At 36.9% G+C, this 23,278-nt stretch overlaps 1 protein-coding gene across 1 annotated transcript; it reads left to right on the top strand.

Annotated features, from left to right (window-relative positions):
• Nucleotides 1-9,287: 9,287 nt before the first annotated feature.
• Nucleotides 9,288-16,849, top strand: LOC105383933 (laccase-1). Its single transcript, XM_048631300.1, has 12 exons — nt 9,288-9,444; nt 11,116-11,183; nt 11,499-11,731; nt 11,934-12,091; nt 12,394-12,534; nt 12,904-13,096; nt 13,434-13,557; nt 13,901-14,012; nt 14,380-14,482; nt 14,918-15,013; nt 15,531-15,621; nt 16,059-16,849. The coding sequence occupies exons 2-12, from the start codon at nt 11,129-11,131 to the stop codon at nt 16,634-16,636; spliced, it is 1,884 nt and encodes a 627-aa protein (XP_048487257.1). The 5' UTR covers nt 9,288-9,444; nt 11,116-11,128; the 3' UTR covers nt 16,637-16,849.
• The last annotated feature ends 6,429 nt before the right edge of the window (nt 16,850-23,278 follow it).

The raw sequence follows: 23,278 nt of genomic DNA, 5'->3' as shown, positions 1-23,278 counted from the left end.
GAAAACTTTCATTTTTCTCTTCACGACGGGATCCACTTTGGCCAGTAGCAAAAACTTTTTGCGAAGTGCAACCGAACTTTACAAGTGGCTGGCCGTTAATAAAATCGACCGACACCGATCGAAGAAAAAGTGGTCGGGGCACTGACAGCGAGAGAAAAGCGCGGGAAGAATGCGAAATTCGAACTGGCTAGCAGGAATGGCGTCGTCATCCGCAGGGAAACCGGTAAAGTAGTAGCTATTTTGACCAACGCTGGCTGTGTATTATTTATTTTTATTAGAAAATTAGCCTCTAATGGCCGATTCAAAGAGCACAATCGTCCCGGCATGTGAGCCCACGCGGCCGCGTACGACACTGCCAGACGACGTCGTCCTTTTCATCATCAAATATCTTATATAATTTAAGAGTCCCGCATGAAGCTACGCTAGTTACTGTACATACATGGTATATGTGGTATTCTATGTAGTATACACTTCTTCTGACCGAGAATCTTATGAATGGTGACGCCGGACGATTTATAAGGAGTTGTTATTTACACTGCAGTTGCAAATTTGTACTGTACAAAGACAATTGTGAGAATGTTATGGAAAACCCTCAATTATAATAGTAGGGGCATGACCAGCCATAGACTTTAAGCTGTGCTGCGAAGGCGTGAAATAAATCCATGCCCATCAGTTCTATCCTTTGTGGACCAATGAATATGATTGATGGATATCAAACGCATCCATAGAAATAAGTAGGATAATAATAACACTAAGCACATGGTTTACTTGAATTAACTCATAGAATACCTATATAAAAACGGGCAGCTTGAAAACATCTGACAGTCGGGTTGCCCACTTACCCGACAACTTCAGTGAAACCTATCACGTGAGTACAAACGTACAGCGAGAAGCGGGTGACTCGCTTACGAGTTACCTCTGACTACCCCTTCGGCTATTACAGTCGTGAGCATATGTATGTATGTAGTGTAGGTATGTATGTATATTAAAAAAAAAAATTTTTAGAGATTAGCAGCTCCTAGTAAATACGAGTGTGCGATCCAATAATTTTATTGTCTTCTCAGACAGAGCTCCAAGCGCCCACACCTTAGTGTCTGATAGATATAGGGATGCCAACGACAAAATAAAATAGGTAAGTATATTTAATATGTTTCAGTTCATTGGAAAATCTAGTTATAAATATAATATTATGTGGTCCACCGCAATATTGGCTGTAATAGAAACTAATAAAACTGCTGCACAGCTAGAAACTACTTAACTTTTGAATAACCACAAAAAAAACTCAACACTCTTTAAAAAGTAATCTTTAATGCATGCTGAATAGGTAATCACATATGAATATCAAAACAAAACTTCATTTATGGACTGAATTAAACATGGCAAGTGGCAACCCTAGGTATCCAGAGATAGTGAGTGTGTGCATTGGCTTAGCTCATCTTTGTAATGTGTGTAGATAGAAAATAATATAAGACAATATGTTTATCTTGTACCTATATTTCTATATATTTTTAGATAATTTTCTACATGGTTTTGCAATTTATTTATTAAAAGCATAAGACTTAATTAATTATAAATTTATCAAATCACATCACACATAAGGGCAAATTCACACGTATCACAACCACACCACACCAATATAAAAAAAAATATCATGAAATCGTCAATGAAAACGATAGTATCCGGCAGACTTTAATCTGGTAGGTGTCATAAAGCCCCGTTTAAAAAGTGGCCTGGCTTTTGAACGTTATTTTATACGCTTCGCCAATGAGTTTAATAATAATATACAATAGGTCATCGGTTCTCAAAGTGAATTAATTGCTGATTCTTACTCGTTGGGCAGAATGCTGGTTCTAGTGCCGAAGGTCCTGGGTTCAAATTCCGGCCGGGGCAGATATTTGTCATACAAAAACATTAGCGATAATCTGCTGATGTATTTACACTTACGTATAATGAATATGTTCCACTATCAAACTGCCACCAAATGGCCCCAATTTTTTTATACCTAACATTTAATTTAGTGTTTGATTAAAATATTTAAGATTTTAATATCTAATATTCCGATGCGTTGTAAAATGCACTCCGATTTTGCAGATGGCGTCATTACCACTAAACAGAAAAGACTGGCCCTTTTCCGTTTAGGAGTAATGTGATGCTATTGTCACTGGAACTTTTTCATTGCTCGTGAGTGTAGTTGCCACTTAATTGTTTCAGCACAGTTAGCTGGATGTAGGAGTCGCGATGGTCTTCATTCAAGAACTCAACTGCTTCCTAAAGATTTCATTGGATCTCTCTCAAAATATAATCGTAAGTACAATATAAATTTTATTGTGATTTGGTAAGCAGGTATATTTTTTGCAGATTACACGAAATTATAAGTTTAAGAAGTAGAAATCTTTCGAAGCTATCTATTGTAATATAGATCTATCGATGGTTGCTCTAGGCCTATCGATTTAAACTCCTAGTTATCATCGGTATTTAAAGTGAAAAAATTGCTCTCAATATTAAATCATTCTAATTTACTGAATGTTAATACCAACTTTATCAGGGGTATTTGAAGTGGAACTGACTGTTACTACATTGCAAAGAAACAATTCCACTCACAAAATGCAGACACCAAATAGCCCCAATCTTTTTAATCATTTAATGGAAAATTTGGACAAAATATTTACGTTTTTAGTTGGTAATATTGTGATGCACCGTTCCATGTACTTAAATATTGCAGAAGGCGTCATTAAGTTAGTTTTACGTTTAGGAGTAATTTGGTGATTTTCTCTATGTAATTTTGTCATAGCCCGTCAGTATATTAGGATGATTTAATATTGAGAGCCACTGGTTGAAACCGCATCAGGACTCCCACTCATATTCGAAGCACTAGCAATTAAAGTACTTTGATTGACATTTAGGTAACGCTGCAATATTATGTGAAGTGGTACTATAGGCAGCGTTCCCACTACGCCGGACCGGCAGATCTGCCGAAAACCGGACACCGGACAGAGTGTTCACATTACATCGGATCCCGGAAGAAATTCAGACAGTCCTCAGTTGATTTTGGACCTGCGCGCACAATGGACGACGAAATTGTTGTGTTGTGGTGGTATCTTAACAGAAGGCAAAATAAAAGAAAACATTGGGTACACCCTATTTTACGGGAAAGATTTTCCATTCTTTTCATTTTACATCCAGGGGCGAGGGGAGCACGAGCGGGGCGAGCGGGGGAGAGATACCGGCACAAACTCGTTCACATTACTCCGGGCCCGGTCGTTCTACCGGCAATTCGTAGTGACAAAACGTTCGGTTGAAATGCCGGGCTCGGCAAAAATGCCGGACCCGGGATAATGTGAATAGCTTCATATAAATTGTACAGCCACTAGCTCTTCCGGCAGATTTACCGGCGCGGCAGATCTGCCGGTCCGGCGTAGTGGGAACGCTGCCTTACTATATACCTACTCCACCTATGACCTATAACCTAGAATGGTTGAGTCTCAGACCACATTCTACAGGGTGTAGTTAAATGTTTATTCATACCTCAAATATATGAGTATAAGGAACATTCAACATCATAAAGCACATAAAATAAACAAAACAAAGAACCTACGCTACGTATACAGGATGTTGCAAAAAGGGTATACTAAGCCGAAACCTACATGTGCAACATGTTATATCTAAGCCCGAAAATTAAATCCTGGATTTTATTTTGGGGCTTAGATACATATAACATGCTGCACATGTAGGTTTCGGCTTAGTATACCCTTTTTGTAACACCTGTATATATTCATAACTAAAAAAGATGGGTATAGGGAACATTCAATAATCATGAAACACATAAAATAAACAAAACAAAGAACCTACGCTACGTACCGTTTTGTGAACGTGAGCATACATCTATGAGATCTGATGCAAGATGGGCAAGCTTCTGCAGAACACATCGGCCTCGGAACCAGTGAACCGTTTGTTGAAAGTTCTACAGGCTCTAATAAGGTAGGATTTTTATTTGATAAAAAACTTAATTATTGTATTCTATAGCCTCGGAATAAGGTGACTCTAGGGCTCATTGTGACCAACTTTTGTTCTAAGACTTTAGGTATACAATAGTAAATTTATTGAATTCCGACAACATTACAAATAGTACACGGGTACCCATTTTAAGAAGGCAAGTAGCTCTATGTACGTACATAATATCCTTAATTTATTTGGTAAGTAGGTACTAATGTACCTACTTACCAAATGAGTAATAGACATACCAACTCAAACATACTGACAAGACCCGACCACTGACAAAATTTCGCCACGTTCACTAAACTTACGTGTTAGTTTAAGGGTTAAGGCAAATAATAATTAATTGAAATGTTAGACAAATTATTAATCATACTTAGTGAGTTCATAGGCAACATTCCAACTTTCCCCGAGATGAAGCCACAAGGCAAAGTCACAGTTTTGATTGACATTTCGGTTTCCTAACCCTGCGGTTATGAGGGTGAACTCTGCTGAACTTACATCAAGTACCTACTTCTAACTAATGTTATACATACATACATACATGGATATGTAAGTATGGTAGGTATTTTTGTTTGTTAAGAATAAGCAGATGCAGAAAGTCGTGGCTCCGCAATATAAGAGAATGGACGGGAGTGGCCAGCGTAGAACAGCTGATGCGCTTGTGTGCAGAGCTGACCGCAAACCTCCAGTAGTGGAGAGGCACTAGAAGAAGAAGAAGAACAAGAATAAACAGTGATGGACGTCGGCGTCGCGGAAGACCCAGACGGAGATGGCGGGACAACCTCGACAGGTTTTTGTCTCAATGGCCGAAGGAGGCACAGAATCGGGAACCGTGGTCAGTTAATAAGGAGGCTTTTGCCCAGCAGTGGGACACTCAACAGGCTACATAAAACAATATAAGCTTACTACTTCCTTCTAATTTTTAGGCATTTATAAGTTTTCTTAGAAAATTAAATAATATTGGGCTTTTAACGATCGACGAAGAAAGGTGCCATACAAAAACACATTTTATTTCCGGAAATTCGTTCCTAAAACCTTTTAAGGAGAAGCGAAGCTAGACATGAGATAGTCCAAAATATACTGCAAAATACAGCCTTAATAGAAACAAACGTGCTTTTATGTTAGCGTGGGCTAGTTATTATTAGTTATATTAGTTCTCAGCGTGGCTGCTGCACTGTAGAATGGTTGAGCTAATTAAAACTTATTCACAATATTAATTACTCTGCTGATACTGTGTGGGTTAAATACTGGAACTGGAACTAAAACGTACCTACATTGGCATTTGATTTTATTAACTTCATAACTAAGGAACAATACAACCTATTTCCGACGTAGTATTTCCTAGAATCCTTTTCATTATGATTTTATTATAGGTAGAATATTTCCAGCCATTATTTTATATTTTGTAGGTTTTTCTACTTAGTTAGTGCACAGATTAAACAAGATTAATTTTATTGAACCATAGTTTTTCAGCAATCAAAGGTTGGCTGGAAGGTATTGTTTATGGCAATAAGTGCGCCATTGTATGTTTGTAAACCAGTGTTTTATAATTATTCTCTATTTTGTGTTTTCATCACGACCCATTACGTCCCCACTGCTGGGGCACGGGTCTCCTTCCAGTGAAGGAAGGGTTTAGGCCTAGTCCACCACGCTGGCCAAGTGCGGGTTGGTGGACCCCAACACAAGCAAGCTTGTGCTGAGAGAGTTGTCGGGTAAGTGGGCAACCCGACTGTCAGATGTTTTCAAGCCGCCCGAAGGCCTCTGACTAGGCTTAACGACTGCTGCCGAAGCAGCAACCGGGACCCACGGCTTAACGTACCGTCCGAAGTACGGAAGCGTCCAGAAAAGCACCACTTGAAATTGGTCACCCATCCAATGGCTGAACGTGTCAGTTGTTGCTTAACCTCAGCGATCAGTTACGATCACTGAGGCCCGCTCGACTACGGACGCTTCTATTTTGTGTAATAAATAAAATTATTGTAAAGCTTTAATAATACCTATTTAAAGAAAAAAAAGAGGAGTAAGCAGGAATATCAATTATATGGGCTTAGCCCGTAACTCTATAACCTTTTCCTGTTCCGATATGCCATTCGAATCGGAAAACTTTTCGATTCAACAGATTGTTATCGTGTCACGTAATTTTCCCTTAAAAAAAAGAATTTTGATAAAAAGTCCCTACTTACTTCAATTAAACTGTTAAACTTCTTTGTTTTAAGATTTATTGTCAAAATTTGGGTTATCTGGATTGATGAGGAAGTCCATTCTAACTTGATTCCTAGCTATTTCAAAAATACAGAGTGTGACTAAAAGGGAAGTAAGAAAAAAGGTGCGACGGATGTACCTACTGGTTACCTACCTACATACTTTTATGTAGGTTGCAGTTGCAAAGTGCATACGATACATCACTTTGGGGAGCTTTTTTTCTTTTGGTATGTTCATGCTTGCCCCCTTTTTGTTTTCCTTTTTATTGTGATGCCTGTATTGATTGAAGAGATATTGTCGGAAGCGGATGGAAAAGAAAAAAAAACATTTATGATTAAAAGTTACTTATACTTTGAGCCCTATGACAGCTGTTAAATCCATACTTTTTCGGTCATTTGTTTGTTAATGTAAAAACAACCTTATTTACCAGGAATGTCAATATAATGTTATACAATATTATACATGTTATAGGAATCATGCTATATACACTCACGGGCAATGAAAAGGTTCCACTGAGAAAAACACCAAATTCCTCCTAAACGGAAAAGGCTAGCTTAATGACGCCTTCTGCAACATTGAAGTATGTACAAAATATTATTATTAGAGTATCAGGATATTACCAACTAAAAATAATTATACCTATTTTGTTATTCTTTCAATAACTAAAAACTTTGGGGTCATTTGGTGTCTGTATTTTGTTAGTGGAACTGTTTCTTTGCCCCTGTGTGTATTACAAAGTATGGGTAAAGAAAAACCAACCTAAAAAGGAACGAACACAGAACCATCTATTTTGAAGTCGGTTATAAAAATGTCATCGCACTACAGGGATCAAAATAAATCCTCTTTGCACGAGGATGCTAAATGAACGAAGCATTTAAAAATTACGGTTGCTTATTGCGAGTCAGTCTGAAGTGCACATGGGGTCGCTCTAGAATACGAAAAACCAATCAAAGCGGTCCTTACTTACCTAATTACTGCCCCGCACCATGTTTAAGGCCCAATTTCCCCATAGTCGGTTATCTAACCGACCAAGGATTGGTTTATCAATTATACGTCATCTCCATATAAAATTCTTGACAGATGTGTCAAAAGTCAGCCACTAATACCTGGTTCTGCTCTAATCTACTATGGAGAAATTGGCACTAAGGGCCAGTTTTTTGATCCGTGGTCAACTTTAACCATTGGTCAAAGTACGTGTCAAGCATGACATCTGCATACGAATTTTGATGGTTTTTTACTAATGGTTGCCATTTTTGACCAATGGTTGAGTTAACTAGGGATTAATAAACTGGCCCTAAGTGTGCCGATTGCATGACATGTCCTTCGTTAATTTATTTGATAAGCTAGAGAAACCCTCCCTCCAGCTTTTAATGAATACCGACACGCGAGTCGACAATTCGCTGACTTTTTACGGTCCTCTCCCGCCGGGCGCAGTATTTTAAATTTTCAAAAAACAACAGCTGCCGCACTCGTTTGTGAAAAATTGTGAGAAATTTTAGTCCTGGATTTGATTCTTGTATAGAACCAGGGAGCTTATTATAAAGGACACCCTTTTGTTGTATGCTCTATCCGTTTGCCAAAATAATCATTCTCAAAAGACAACGGGTGTATAAATTGGTCATCAGTTTCTGAAATCCTTCATTTCCTAATTCATAAGTTTCCGTATAGTAACTTTTACAAAATAGATAAGTACCTAGTTTAAATGTGAAATGTTACGAAAAACCAGCGATCATGGTACTTACAAGCCGCTGAGGCAGATACGGGTTAATAAAAAAAATGTGAACTTAGATTTTAATTCACATCTGTAAAAAATTTCTTACATGTTTCATAGTAACAACATCACCGGAAAGGAACAACCTTAATCGAACTCGAGCCTTTATTTATTTTAATGTAGACACCTACCAGAATTCAATGCAGTCAGCGAACTGTTGTGCTTTTATTGCCAACTTGTAATTGCCAAATTTGCATAACATAATTCCATTGTTTAAAACTATAATATATATAACACAGATACATACACAAAACATTATTTAACTCATACTTATCTACTCATTCAAAATTCTCAGTTACACATACCGATTTATTTATAAAAGTTTATTTATTTTTATTATTATTGTTTTTTTTTAAGATTATGAAATAAGTGCATGAAATTGTATTCTTCTTTTAGTTCTGTAGTTTACTTTACAAGGCGCCTCTGTTAGACTGTAAGGATCTTGTAAATTAAATAAACACACTGGGGCATGCTGAAAAACAGCGTCGATCGAAGACAAGTTTTCCGTCGACTTATGCTGAGCATGTCACCATTTGCCAAAAGAAAATTTTAATTTATTGAAGTACTTGTTTCAACTAAAATAGTATAATGTAACTTAGTCATAATTAGTTATAATGTAGAATAAGTTATGTAAGGTCATTTTTATTTTGGCAATAAAGCATATTTTACTTTTACTTTTACTTTTTAATTAACAACTTACCTTACCTTAAAATATTCATTTAAAGCTGCGTACACACCGGGCCAACGAACGCCCAACGAACGCCAACGGTTATCCCAACGATGGATATTTATCATACATAATACAGGGCAGATTGCAGCAACGAAGGCCAACGTAACCCGTTCGTTGGCCTTCGTTGGTCCGGTCTGTACAGGGCTTTTAATGAACGAAATACGTGGTAGCTGGCCCAGCTACCCCGGTAGGGAAACAATGAAAGACCTACAGAAACGTTAAACTTATACACCTTTCTTTTATTTATAGTAACCTAATACTTTTTTACTTATATTTTATAATCTTGTTTACGAATATAAAGTTTTAAATCGGACAAAATTAAATGTTTGTTATTTAGCATGTGGTACGTATAATCAAGCATTTCAGAGGTGCTCAAACACTGATCAATTTGGACTTTGTAACCGAATCGATGTAAACAATGAACTTCACTTTTATACAATATTTTGGAAAACCTTGGCATGAAAATCATTGAAATATATTGTGTCCAGTTGATGCGAGTTGTGCTTAGGCGATATGAGGAAGTCAACTAATTAATTAATTAATACATTTATCTTATCCACCTATCACACAGATTATCTCATGTAAAGGAAATATATAGGAGATCAACTTTTTCACTATCACTTAGTCTTGAATAAGGTTCTTAGGGACAAAAGTCTAGCTTCTAGACTTTTGTTTTTTGTCGTTTCGTTGTTCCGTACCTTCATTGGTCGACGGAACTCGGGTTTATTGTGAGAATTTGCCTGGGGTGAGTTCAATTATTTTATTTTAATAATATTTTTAGTTTTTCATTTTCCCAGCAGTGGGAAAAAACATAGACTATTTAAAATAAAAGAAATAAATATTTTAAGTCAATCTCAGAGGATCATTATCATCATGACGGTCGAATGACGTAGTGGTTAGTGGCCCTGACTGCTATATGCCGTAGGTCCCGGGTTCGATTCCCGGCTGGGGCAGATATTTGTTTAAAGACAGATATTTGCACTCGGGTTTTGGGTGTTAATATTTATAATCAATATCTACCTATCTATGTATTTGTGTAGATATATCAGCTGTCCTATATCCATAACACAGGCTCTGCCTAGCTTGGGGTCGGATGGCCGTGTGTGAGATGTCCCCATATATTTATTTATTATTTATTTATTTATCAACGCGTACCAGTCCCTGAAGGATAGTTCTAGTGACATAAACACATTTTAATATGGATTTCAACTTGAAATCTATCCAGGATTATTTCCCACGATAATATATACGATAGTATAACTATTATGATAGTGGAAAAAGCCTGACTGACTGTCTAATTGTATAAAAAACGAAAATAAAAAAGAGCTTAATTAAAAGGCATTGTTTGTATTTATATTTAAATAAATATATATAATTAAAAGCGTTGATTTGCGATAATCAACTAGTTAACGAACCCTCGAAAACGTTGTATTTTTGTGTGAAGATAATATTTTTGAACTGTGGATTAGCCCTCTGGTTATGCTTTACGCTGTAAAGTTAACTTTAGGCGCTAAACAATATTATAAGCCACCTGCCTGTGTGGGCTTTGCTTAAGATCCCTTGATGGTTTAGACATTTATTGTCATTGTAAAGACTGACTTACTGGTGTATTCATAATACATACTTTAATATTATGATGTATATTTTTGTGTCTTGGTAGTGCTTATAGCTTTTTTGACATTGTTTTTTTTAGCTTAGTGAAATAAAATTGAACTGAGATAAATTAATATACTCATGAATTACTATAATCTAATTTTAATCTGCCTTTTGACTTTAATTTTAACTTTGTGATTTTTTGTGGCGCTACTTGGGGGTAGCATGTGTCCAGATGGCTCAAGTTGATAAAATAAATATCCGGTAGCAAACCAATACCTTATCTGTTTATGTAAAAGATAACATTATCGGGCCTTCGTTATTCATATCTTTGCATAAATCTTTTTGCTAATTACAATACGGTTCCTAATCCTAATCCTAATTGATGTCACCTGTAAATCTCTGTATTCTAGATTAGTAGTTCATAGATATATATTATTTTTCACTAATTATAGGGGTTTGTCGATATTTTTAAGTACGTGGCATAGCAAATATTGGTTTTATGAGGTAGGCTTGCGACGTTCAGTTCGTTTATGGTAAATTAAACGGATTTGAGTGCAAAGTTTACACATAAAATATTATTATGATTATAATATATATAGGCACCTATTAAAACATTTATAAAAACTGACTCAATCTCATCCACTACTTATTTATAAACAACCTTGTTACACTCACAAGCAATTAAAAAGTTCCAGGGACAATAGCACCAAATTACTCCTAAACTAGGCCTTAATTAAGCCAGGCCTTCTACAATATTGAAACTATGGAGGATTTAAATATAAAAAATATAATTCCTAAAATGCCACACCTCTTTCTACAGACAAACCAGCACCATGAAGAGATTCAGCCAGGTGCTGTGCTGCGTGGCAGCCATCGCCTTGCTTTCGGGTAAGTACCTACATTATACAGCGTGTTTAAAACGATAGCCAAAAGCGGGACTCAGGACCCTATATAAAGTTGGATTATTTGTTTCAGTAAATTAACCTTAAATACATAATAAACAACTATACAATTCACCCAAAACACAGGACAAACAAATACAACTAAACCAAAACGTTGTGTTGGTAGAGATTTCTTTAATCAATACCGCCGTCTTTTTCTGATATTTAATTCATAGGTTGTCATTTTGTAATATTTTCTTCCATCGTGCAAAATAAAGATAATTCTATCCTATTCTATTCTAAACTATTCATCCATTCACAGGCGCTACCGCAGAAGACGAGGAGAACCACCCTTGCAACCGAGAATGTATCGAGGGAGAGACCATGACCTGCCACTACGACTTCGAGATCGGCTGGTACCAGTCCATGAGCAAGGCCTGCTACGACTGCCCCTTCAACGCTGATGACTGCAACAGGAAGGACTGCATTCCTGCTGACGGCATCTCCAGGCCTCTTAACGTTGTTAACAGGAAAATGCCCGGACCTGCTATTACGGTGAGTTTGAGATTTATGGTCTTGTGGCATTGTTATGGGATTGACTCTGGCTGCTGAATTGAAGTAAAATACTGAAATCTTCTATCATGAAACAAAACAAATAAAATAGGAAATAAACATAAAGCAAAAATTATGTGTGCAAATTACGAGATTCTTAAGACATCACAACGCAGTGAACTTATTTCTCAAGTTTATGTTTTAGGTCTGTCAAGGCGACCGAGTGATCGTCGACGTAGACAATGAGCTGATGACTGAGGGTTCCTCGGTCCACTGGCATGGCATGCACCAGGTCGGAACCCCCTACATGGACGGAACCCCATGGGTCACTCAGTGCCCTATCTCCCCTCTGTCTACTTTCAGGTGAGAATTTTATTTAAAATGGTTTAAATTATGGTGACATGCACCAAACATTTAAACGCATTTAAATCTATTGCTGTCTTGCTTTGGCCGTATAATGTTAGAACAAGAGACCAATAGATTTAATTTTTCATTATTTATCAATAACTAAATTTGAAATACACCTTTAAACTAAAATAAAACTGATACCTAGGTTTCTTTCATGACTTTTGTTTCATTTTTGGTTAACCGTTTCCAATAATTCTTGTTTGCATCATATCTATACTCTTATTATATTGAATATCAATTTTTTTTTCTCTTTTTAGATACAACTTCACCGCCAGCAACCCTGGAACCCACTTCTGGCACTCTCACTCCGGTCTGCAGAGGACCGACGGTATGGCCGGTGCTTTCATCGTCAGGAAGACCCGCTCCAGGGAGCCTAACGGCTTCTACGACTATGACAAGTATGTGTTGTAGTTATATGTCTTTATTAACCCTTGCTGGCCGAGTCCAGATTTTTACTGGTTTTGCGCATTGCGCATATAATACCTTCTTACAAATCTTGCTGTAGAGTTGAAGCTCAAAATGAAGGAGAGGATTTTGAGGATCCGAATTATTTTTTTAAACATTAGCATTGCATTTTGAAATTTGCCATTGGCTTTCGTCCTCCCGTCCTCAACTCAATTGCTTTAATTTCAACTCAATGTATCAACCCATATTCCCATTACCATTACCCTGGGTATTTCACCCATCCCTGACCATGACCTCCTCGTTCCAGTTCCTAATAAAGTATTCCAATTACCGTAAGCGTTAATTATCTTCATCGACCCCAGGTCCGAGCACGTGATGCTAGTCACCGACTGGCTGCACGAGACCACCGTGGCCAAGTACACGGACCACCACCACTCCACCGGCGACAACAAGCCCCCGGCGCTGCTCGTCAATGGAGTCGGTCGCTTCAAGCTGTTCGGCAACGACACTGACGAGCCTTTCTACATGAAGACCGCCCAGTTTGATGTGGAGAAGGTTTGTGTTTATTTATTTCATTGCTTCTTGGTCTACAGCTACAACAGCTTCTGTGTACTGTTGGAAGCCTTTTTTACAGTTAACAGTCTAAACTCTGAAAGATTATTGTCATCTTATACAGCATTAGTAAATTTCCAATTGTTTCAAACTTCGTTTTTTTATCCTTCGTTTTATTACCTAATTTGCAAGAATTTGAAAGACGCAAATCAATAGTTGTTCACAATCACACCACCTTTGCAAAACCCTCTATTATCTCACAACAGATTATTGCTTGGAGTATAGGGGATTGGTATTTTGTTCATTTTGTATGAATCTTTATGAATGTTTTTGTTTTCAGGGATACAGTTACAGATTCCGTCTCATCAACGCCGAGTTCATGAACTGCCCCATCGAGATGACCATCGACGGCCACAACTTCACCCTCATCGCTTCTGACGGTCACGACTTGGAGCCCATCATTGGTAAGTCTCTGCTTCAACCCCATGTACCTATAATATCCAAGATACAAATTCGATTTTAAGTCGTCTTTTGTAATCCAAACATTTTTTTAATGCAGGAATATGTTAAATAAATTCTCTTCTTACCCGCAGACATCTGTGATACATAAATAAACTTATATTGCAAATCTAGTTTTCAGTTGTTGTGAAAAAAAACATTAAGTTGAAGCACTAATAACCCTTTCTCTTTGTTAATGACTGCAGTGCATCATCTTCTTCATACTAAGACTATATTTATCCACTGCTGGACAAAAGCCTCAACCGCTTTGTATTCCTCACTATAAATTTTGATTTTGTTTTCTTTCAGCTACTTCCCTTGTGTCCTATGCTGGAGAGCGTTTCGACTTTGTCATCACCGCTGACAAAGAGGTCGACAACTACTGGATCAAGTTCCGTGGTCTTATGGACTGTGATGACCGGTAAGAATTATTTTTTTTCCAATTTCCAACTACGATCCTCCCAAGACATGCAACAAGTATCTTGAGAATATTTGTTTTAGTTATTTACATGTATACATACATAATATCTTCATACTACACATATTTTTTCAGTTATTTACTTTAATTTAATACACATTAAAAATAAATAAATAATCATACTAAATAGTTGTTGATGATCTGTACTAAAATTATTTGTGCTTAAAATACCGACAATACAAAAGTTAGTCAAAAATGTAAGCAACATCAAAGCAAGTGAAAAGTCACGTCTTGTTACTCCCGTCTTTCGTTCCATGCTACGTATGTTTTATATGTATCATCATAATAAATATTTCCCCTCTCCTACCAGCTTCACCAAGGCCAAGCAGGTGGTGGTCCTCCACTACGAGGGAGCTCCTGATGAAGAACCCGCCGGTAACCCGACCTGGGAGGAGTCTCACAGGGATGGTCTGGTATGTAGAGTTTGCGTTTCTCATAGCATTTGCTGTAAAAAAGGTATCTATAAACAGTAGGGACCCCATATAACAGGGATCTGGTAGGCAATCTACTGGAAAATGTGATGTCGTCAACGTCAAACTAGCGATAATGACACTCGGAGACAGCCTAATGAATTACATATAGATAAAGATACAAGGTCCTTTTTGAAGGAAGCTGAAGTATGGCGCACTGTCTCATGAGGCATTTTCTATTTTTAACCGACATCACCAATGTCTGCCATAACCCAATTGTATAGCATGATAAGATATTTGTTTTAATAATCCAGTAGAAGAAAAATGATCCTTCTCGAATAAGAGTATCAACAGTGCATTATAACAACTTACTCTGCACTTCCAACCCTCCTGATATACTAAAAGATGAAGAATACTAATATTTAATTATCTTTCCAGCAACTGAACGCTCTGAACAAGGGTGAGGAAGACATGGCCACCATCAGTATTCCCGAGATGCACTCGCTCCACGCCTGGGATGAGAGCATGAAGGAGGTAATAATAATAATTATGTCGTCTATGTAACGCATTAAATAATATGCTAACGAAAGAAAGAAAAGGAACAGAAACAGAACATAAAAAATAAATATCGAAGATAGTTAGCTGCTGGGTCATTCCAATGATGGAAGGGTTTTAGGCTTAGTCAACCACGCAGGCCCAGTGTGAGTTGGTGGACCCCAACACAAGCGAGCTTGTGCTGAGAGAGTTGTCGGGTAAGTGGGCAACCCGACTGTCAGTTGTTTTCAAGCTGCCGAAGACCTCTGACTAGGCTTAGCGACAACTTAGTGCGACTCTCTCCCCACAGACAAACCAATGTGTACTTGGTTTTGTGTGAAGTGAAATTTCAAAGATGCTTGAGGAGTTTCTTTCGCCATTTCTTCCTTAATTACGGGGCCTTTGTGAAATGGTGGTAGAGTAATATTATGACTATCGACAAATAATTGTAAAATTTTACGCCGAATATACAATATTTCATTTCATTATTATTATTTTTTTCCTTTTATTTGTCCAGGTGCCTGACCACCAGTTCTACATCACCTACGACTTCTACGGCAAGAACAACTCCGAGTACCACAAGGCTCCGTACTACGGGTTCAACCAGAGTGAGTTCTTCTTTGTTTCGGAGTTTAAACCTTTACAAATGTTTTGCAATTGGTCTTGGTCAAGTCTATCCCTCGAGTTATTAGAGCTTTTTGTCAGTTTAAAATAGGTTTAAAAATTTCGTCTTTCTTTTTCTTATGAATTCAAACTTTTTGACCGACACAAAGAGTCTAAATTCCTGTGTTTCAAAGTATTTTGAAAACGTTCTTTAAACACGAAATATGATCTATGATTTTTTACAGTATTTTACTACTTTTAATGCACCTATTATACTTTATTATTAAAATTATTTCATTACTAGTATTAAAATATGTTCAGAATTTTTTATTTCACATTCTATTTTTTATAAGAAAACCTGTGTAAATTATTACCCACGTAAAAAAAAACACAACACAAAATTGCCACAATATTAAAATCGAAATCCATTTCTTTATTCCAGTGACCGACACGGACAACAAGATGTTCACCCCTCAACTGAACCACATCAGTATGCAGAACCCGAAGACCCCTCTCCTGATCAGCAAGCCTCTCTCTTCCAGCGGCTTCTGTAACGCCGACACCGTCGACGAAGAATACTGCGAGAAGGAATTCTGCAAGTGTCCCCACGTTCTCTCCGTCAAACTGGGTTCCGTCGTTGAGCTGGTCATCATTGACGAAGGCAACACTTACGACGCCAATCATCCCTTCCACTTGCACGGATACGCTTTCCGTGTTGTTGGAATGAGACGGCTGGGCTCCAGCACTTCTGCTGAAGAGGTCAAGGCTTACGACGCCGCTGGTCTCTTGAAGAGGAATCTTATTGATGCTCCGCTTAAGGATACCGTGACGATCCCTGACGGTGGTTACACGGTTGTGAGGTTCAAGGCTGACAACCCTGGGTACTGGCTTTTCCACTGCCACATTGAGTTCCATGTGGAGGTCGGTATGGGGTTGGTTTTCAAGGTCGGAGAGAACTGGGACATGCCCCCCACTCCTCCTGGTTTCCCTACCTGTGGTGACTACAAACCAGAGAACTAAGGATTGTGATATTTACACTGACTGAAGCTTATCATTTTGTTTTTACAAGATTTTTGGTACTTACATTTCCGTATGGATGCATTTATTTATTTATTTAATAACTTATTCAGATTGTGATGTAATTTTGTTGACTTGTTATCTTGTTACTTTACAATTGTTGGCTTGAATGCTAGGATACTCTATTTTGAGCAATAAAACACTTTTACACTATAATGCTAGTCTATAATTTTAATTATCCCACCCTACAAAACTATCACGGTTCATAGTTACAATTACAATCCAAAAGACACGGTGGAATTTTACTAATAGAGTGCCGTTTTACCCTTTGGGTACGGAACCCTAAAAACCACTTCTTAGCAGTCTCTTGACCACTACATGCCAGTGGAAAGCAAACAGCACTAAACTTTAGGTTGAGGGCAAAAGGGCGTAACTGAGTTTTATTCTCTCAGTGAATTAACACGGCGGCGGCGGCGGACTGATATTTGTTTAGGAATGGACTGACCATGGAGGTAGAAGCTACCAACTTTAGTCCAGTTGTAGGATTGTAAGGTTTTGGAATGTTCCTATTTATAAATTCTACTGATGCTTAATTAATTGACTAAATAACATTCTGAGTACTTAAGTATAAGTAAATTATCATCATCGGCCAATCATCTTCCACTTATGCTGCGTACCGATTAAAAATGTCTTCGTTTGAGAGATTAGGATATTTTTTCACATTTATAAGCCGAGAGACCAAGTCACACCTCACTCAGCCTCAACATCATAATTCACTTCGTAGAAGTGACACACAAAATGTATAATACGTATATTGTGGAGGGTAACTTCCACATCATTAGTTGGCAGCTTCTATCTCCTCTCACAAAACATGCCGGGAGTAATTGTTTAAATGATCTCTTCAACGAACGAACACTGCGAGAGATAGCGACCGTGGACAAATTGTCGCGTTATTCCAATGTAAGGCTGCGTCCATAGACAACTACTGTTTGCCTTCGATTTCAGCAAATAGTGTTTTCATAGATAGCAAGGCAACTGACTCTATGCGACTGACTCACAGGAAAACTGCAGGGTTATCGTGTAGTAAAAAAGAACTAACATTTACGGAGTTATTAATGTACAGGGTGTTGCAAAATTGGTATACTAAGCCGAAACCTACATGTGCAGCATGTTATATCTAAGCCCGAAACTGAAATCAGAATTTGGAAATTCGCGAAAAAAATAATTAATTTTCCATAGAAACTTTTTGGTCACGTGACTTTTTACTATGGAAAAAAATTTTTTTTTCGCGAATTTCCAAATTCTGATTTCAGTTTCGGGCTTAGATATAACATGCTGCACATGTAGGTTTCCGCTTAGTATACCCTTTTTGCAACACCCTGTATAATTCAATACACTTTCAATCCGAAAATCGTTGTCAAAACAAGTTTGCGATAGGGGGCCTGGCCTGGTTTTGAAATCCTGAACAAGACGAACGAACACATGCCATCGGCATGTTTATTACAATGAGATACTATAAATATACGTGGTAACATGGTTAGCACAGCAGCTTTTGTGAACGCAGCCTTACAACTACCTGAGAAAGTTAAATAAACGAGGGGTTTTTCATTGCCTGTTTTGTTACATTCTGACGTGCTATTTTAAAGATAGTCCGCGCCTATTTTCAGGGCTTCATGAAAATATTTGGCAGGAACGTGAAAAGAGACGTGAAATATTTTAACTCAGGAGGGTCACTTCAGTTTACGAGAAATGAGTTGCTTACCACGACTCTGTTCCGATTGCATGATAGCTGCCGTTTGTTTATTTTTGGCCAGTATAGAGTAACCCTCAGAGCCTTCTTGACCGCACTAACAGTCCTACAGTTGACATTGCCAAGGTATTACAGTATTTTCTTCTACGGTGAATAACTTCTAAGGTAATGGTGGTACAACGATAAGCGGCCTTATCGCTGATAGCGATCTCTTACAGGCATCCTTATGTATTACGGAAACAAAGCAACAAAAATATATTGTAAAATATATGGTAAAAATCGAACCCCTATATTCTGCGTAAAAGTAAAGATAAAAATCCCTTGAGATTCTTTCTATCGGACATCAGGCTTAAATGTGTCTATCAGAAAAAGGATTTAGAGGCGACAGTGATCATTTAGGATACACGAGTCTTGCTTGTAGCAAAATTGACTAGCTTTGCGAAAAAAATAAAACTGCTGAAATCTTACTAGTTCGCTAGTGATGCTCTCAGTTGGTTTGCTAGTAAGTAAAAGTTGCTAGATGGCAATTTTTATACTTTATATTATACCTCATCTCACAAATAAGAAGGCCCTTTAAAAATAAAAACATAAGAAAGTTAATCGAAAAATAAAATTTCACAATCATTGAAATTGCCCCTATTTTACAATGTCTGGTTAGTGGCTACCTGTAGGATAAAATACTTGCTGTCACTTTTTGATATTATTTTTTTGACAGTGACAGCATGTATTTTATCTCACAGGCAGTACTAACCATATATTGTGAAACAGCTAACAACGAAAATATATTATTTGAAAGAAATGACTACCGTTCTATTTACTTAAGTAGACGTATACAATAAAAACATTACTCGTAAATAGAAAAAAAAATTAAAAACAAAATTTTATCATGCAAAGTTCATACGAAGGCGACTAGTATAAGTACTTACTACATAACCAATAAATCCGCCACTTCTTATAACAACTTTTTCGGCAAACCATTATAAAGAAACTTTAAATACCACCTAGACGAGCAAAATATATTTTTTGCATTCTATGATCCCATGCCTAGTAACACCTACACACAACGACGACATGGAAGAGTTAAAACGACGACGCAAAGTGATTTTCGTGGAAAACTTTGTGATTTGAGCCTTCGAGATAATTGGTATAAAAAGTGGTTTAGTATCTTCATAAACCTAGGCTTTGAGACTTGCCTTAGTTCTTTTTACTGGCTCATAATTATCGCTATTAGGTAGGTAAGCTAAACTTATTTATTCTGTCATTTCTTCTAACACACACACACTTTTATAAAATAGAGTTTATGTTTGTTTGTTTGTTCATTAATTAAAAAAAAAAAAAACTGAATTATTATGGCACAGGACCGTGAATCTTTGCGTGTTATCTTAATTAGGTAAGTACCTCTGAACTTCAACCTCTCTATTCTATTCTATTCTATTCTATTCTATTCTCTGTGGGGGTGTAAGTACCTGCACCTGGCTCTCTCGAGTGGAACCTTTGTGCATATCCCCAAGGTCTAAACTGCCTTCCTAAGCTTGGACCATTTCCCACCACGCTGGTCCACTGCGGGTTGGTGGGTTCACATATCTAGATGTGCTAAATCTAGATATGCAGGTTTCCTCACGATGTTTTCCTTCACCGTAATAGCGATGGTATACATTGTACTTAAGTTAAAAGAACTCATTGGTACATGTCAGCGCCGGGATTCGAACCCGCATCTCTTGGGTGAGAAGCGGGCGCTTACCCGACTGAGCTACCACCGCTCCAACTTCAACCTCTATTTTCGGTAGTAATAATAATGCATAAGAAAATCCCGCCTAAAAGAGCCAAAAATTATCAGTTTTTCCGTGCCATTGGCTTTAGCTTCATCATTTGTTAACCGCTTGGTCAGCCGAGATGGCCGAGATTGAAGATTCTCGCTAGTCATTTGTGCTGAATTAATTATATGGAAATGATAAGCTGAAACCAAGACCGGCAAGCATTGTGATAAGCCACTTTATACAGTGTTGCAAGATTGGTATTGCTAACCGTAAGGTCATTCTGAACCAATGTTGTTCTAAACTAATGGGGGATTTTCCTTGTCAATTTTAAAATTGCAAAATCGTCCGATAGATGGCCACCGGCCTGTTGTTTTTTATGAGCTGCATTCTTCCGAGGCAACGTAAGATGTCATAAATCATACAAATGTTACAGTCTTACCAAGAAATAATATAACATCTATGTCGTGGTTATCGTTATTGCATATGGTTGAAATCACTCCATTTGATTTTTGTATTGGCGGAAAGGACCCGTACCGAAAAAAAAATGCAGTGCTGTTGAGTATGAAGTTTACTAGCGCCATCTATAATCGGTTTTTGTCTATGGTTGTTGTCTGTCATGGATAATCTCAAATTGTGAAAATAAAAAAAATTATTTTTTAAATAACACACTGTTGTTCTATATTTCAACAAACTCATGGTTTAGATTTTTTAATATTTTTATTTATTTTCCTCATAGTACCTAATTTATTTTATTTAACAAATTAGAATAGCTCTGGTCACTAACTTGACTCCTTTTTCTAAATATCACTACAATACAATGAAGTCCATTTCGGATAACTTTATCAACATTACATGGCCTAAAAGTTTGTGGTCTAGACGCATTATTCTTCTTTTCAGACTAAATTTTCTTTAAGTGAAAGATTTTGCTTTCTCCGTCTTTTTTACACAATTTACGACAAAACTTTTGGTACACATATTGAAAAACTGTTTTAATCATAAACTCAAATGTGTGGTCAGTCTGTGACTGTGAATATAATTATATATATGTATTTTTATTCATTAATAAATTATGCTAATACGAATACATTTAGATTTTACATGAATTAAACAATACTTAATGAAAATTAGTCCAACGAACCTTGAAAAAGATAAGATATTCTTTATTTGTAAATATAAAACACGGGCATAAATATTATGTAAGATTAAGTTTAATGTAACTAACATTAAACTTAATCTTACATAATATTTTTTTTCAAAAGGCGGTATTATCGTTTTAAGCGATTTCTGTCAGACAACCTTAGCGTGGAAGGATATTTTGATGAAAAGCGTTAAGTATACCAAAAATAACGGATAAGGTACCTACCTAAAGTTTAATATTTATATAATATAATTTAATATATAAGTCCGGGGCGGAAGATACACAATAAGTTGTAATCCCATCGATCAAAGTTAGTTGTAGTCCTATTTTGGTCGTGTTATCCTATCGACAACATCATCTAAGTATACCTACCTAATTCCACTTATTGATGTCCCATAGGATATGCGATTAGTAAGCCGGAATCGGGTGATTCAGGGGTCATCATCATCACGAGCCATCACGTCCCCACTTCTGGTGCACGGGTCTCCTTCCAATTAAGGAAGGGTTTAGGAGTAGTCCACCACGCTGGCCTAGTGCGGGTTGGTGGACCCCAACACAAGCAAGCTTGTGCTGAGAGAGTTGTCGGGTAAGTGGGCAAACGATTCAGGGTTGTTTCTATCGAAAGTTTGCTAATAAAATATTTTGCCCTTTCATAGAAACTTTGTTTTTTTATAGAATTTTCAACAGCTGTAGAAACAAAAATCAAATTACTTTTTTTGGCTTATTACCTACCAATACTCCTTTTTCAACATCCTTTTTATTCAGGTGGTGGTAATTACGGTTAAACCTAATAAAAAGCCAGTGTAGTGTAAACTACACCTTCACGAAAAGAATAATAAATTGTATTTTTGTTAGTAAGTATAGGAAAAGAAAAGCTTACCTACAAGAAGTGTCGTCTAGGACAGTTCTAGGGACTATTCTAGTAAAAGATTTTTTTTAAGATAAGAGCAATATTGCCTGGATTCTACGATATCGTTAGCTTAGCTTGGCATGTGAACTCTAGGGCATAACACAACAAATCAGAAAAAATATTTCGCTGATATCTAATAGATTTTTTATTTATTTCGTTATGCTGGTACATAAAATACTAATATTTTAGATGATAGTGATGTGAGTAGCCCTTTCCATTCATAGAAAGAAGTGTCAGTAATAAGGTTTCACCAGTACTATGTTATGTTATGTTCTAATCCAAATCTATAATTAAAACGTTATCGTAACAAGTTATCTAACAGAATAAGGCTGTGAGCGGGTAATTGAAAAATTCCATCCTTTCTTTAGGTGACAAAGTGACAAATAGGTAGCCGAGAAAAGGTTTTATATACCTATTTAGATTTAAAGTAGGTAAACTGTTAACGCTTGAATTTTCTTGTGTACATAACGACGTTTAAGTATATCGCAAAGTTTTTTATTCAACTATAATAGGTATACCATTCATAAATAATAAATCGCCACATATAGGACTATTTAGTAATCTGTGACACTTCGACCATTGTATATAATCAAAGCTGTGACATAGGCTCAGATTTTTTACTTGAGTACCTAAGTAAGAACTTGAGTCCGACATGGTCCTTAATGGACTTAAAGACAATTCTGACAATTACTAAGCAGCTGTTGTAAAGATGAAGGAGTCTACTGTTAGGGTCTACTATATTCAACCTGAATCACACACTCAAATCCAACTTATAAGAGTAAATTTTCACGTTGCAGGTAAAATAATCTTATTAAGTTCACACGGTAATAAATATTGTAAATATAGGGGAGAACTTTCACAAACTTGGAAGGTTTCTTTATTAATTAGGTACTTATCCATTTCAGAATTCCCATGGGAAATCTTTGCATAACAACGTTACGTGATTCTCATGGGGAAAACTTAATACTTAATTATACAGGGTGGAGTTTTGACAGTGAATTCATACTTAACAACATTATACAGGGCGTTGCAAAAAGGGTATACTAATAATATAATCAGAATTTCAAAATTCGCGAAAAAAAAGTCATTC

This window comes from Plutella xylostella, chromosome 28 (assembly GCF_932276165.1).
Source record: "Plutella xylostella chromosome 28, ilPluXylo3.1, whole genome shotgun sequence".
Taxonomy (NCBI): domain Eukaryota; kingdom Metazoa; phylum Arthropoda; class Insecta; order Lepidoptera; family Plutellidae; genus Plutella; species Plutella xylostella.
This window is presented reverse-complemented; position numbering and strand designations above follow the sequence as displayed.

What these genes read in the sequence shown, in the direction of transcription:
- LOC105383933 (XM_048631300.1), top strand. Translation starts at nt 11,129, where the DNA reads ATGAAGAGATTCAGCCAGGTGCTGTGCTGCGTGGCAGCCATCGCCTTG. An exon ending in TCCCCTCTGTCTACTTTCAG is followed by an intron (nt 12,092 to 12,393) that starts GTGAGAATTTTA and finishes TTCTCTTTTTAG; the next exon opens with ATACAACTTCACCGCCAGCA. An exon ending in GTACTACGGGTTCAACCAGA is followed by an intron (nt 15,622 to 16,058) that starts GTGAGTTCTTCT and finishes TCTTTATTCCAG; the next exon opens with TGACCGACACGGACAACAAG.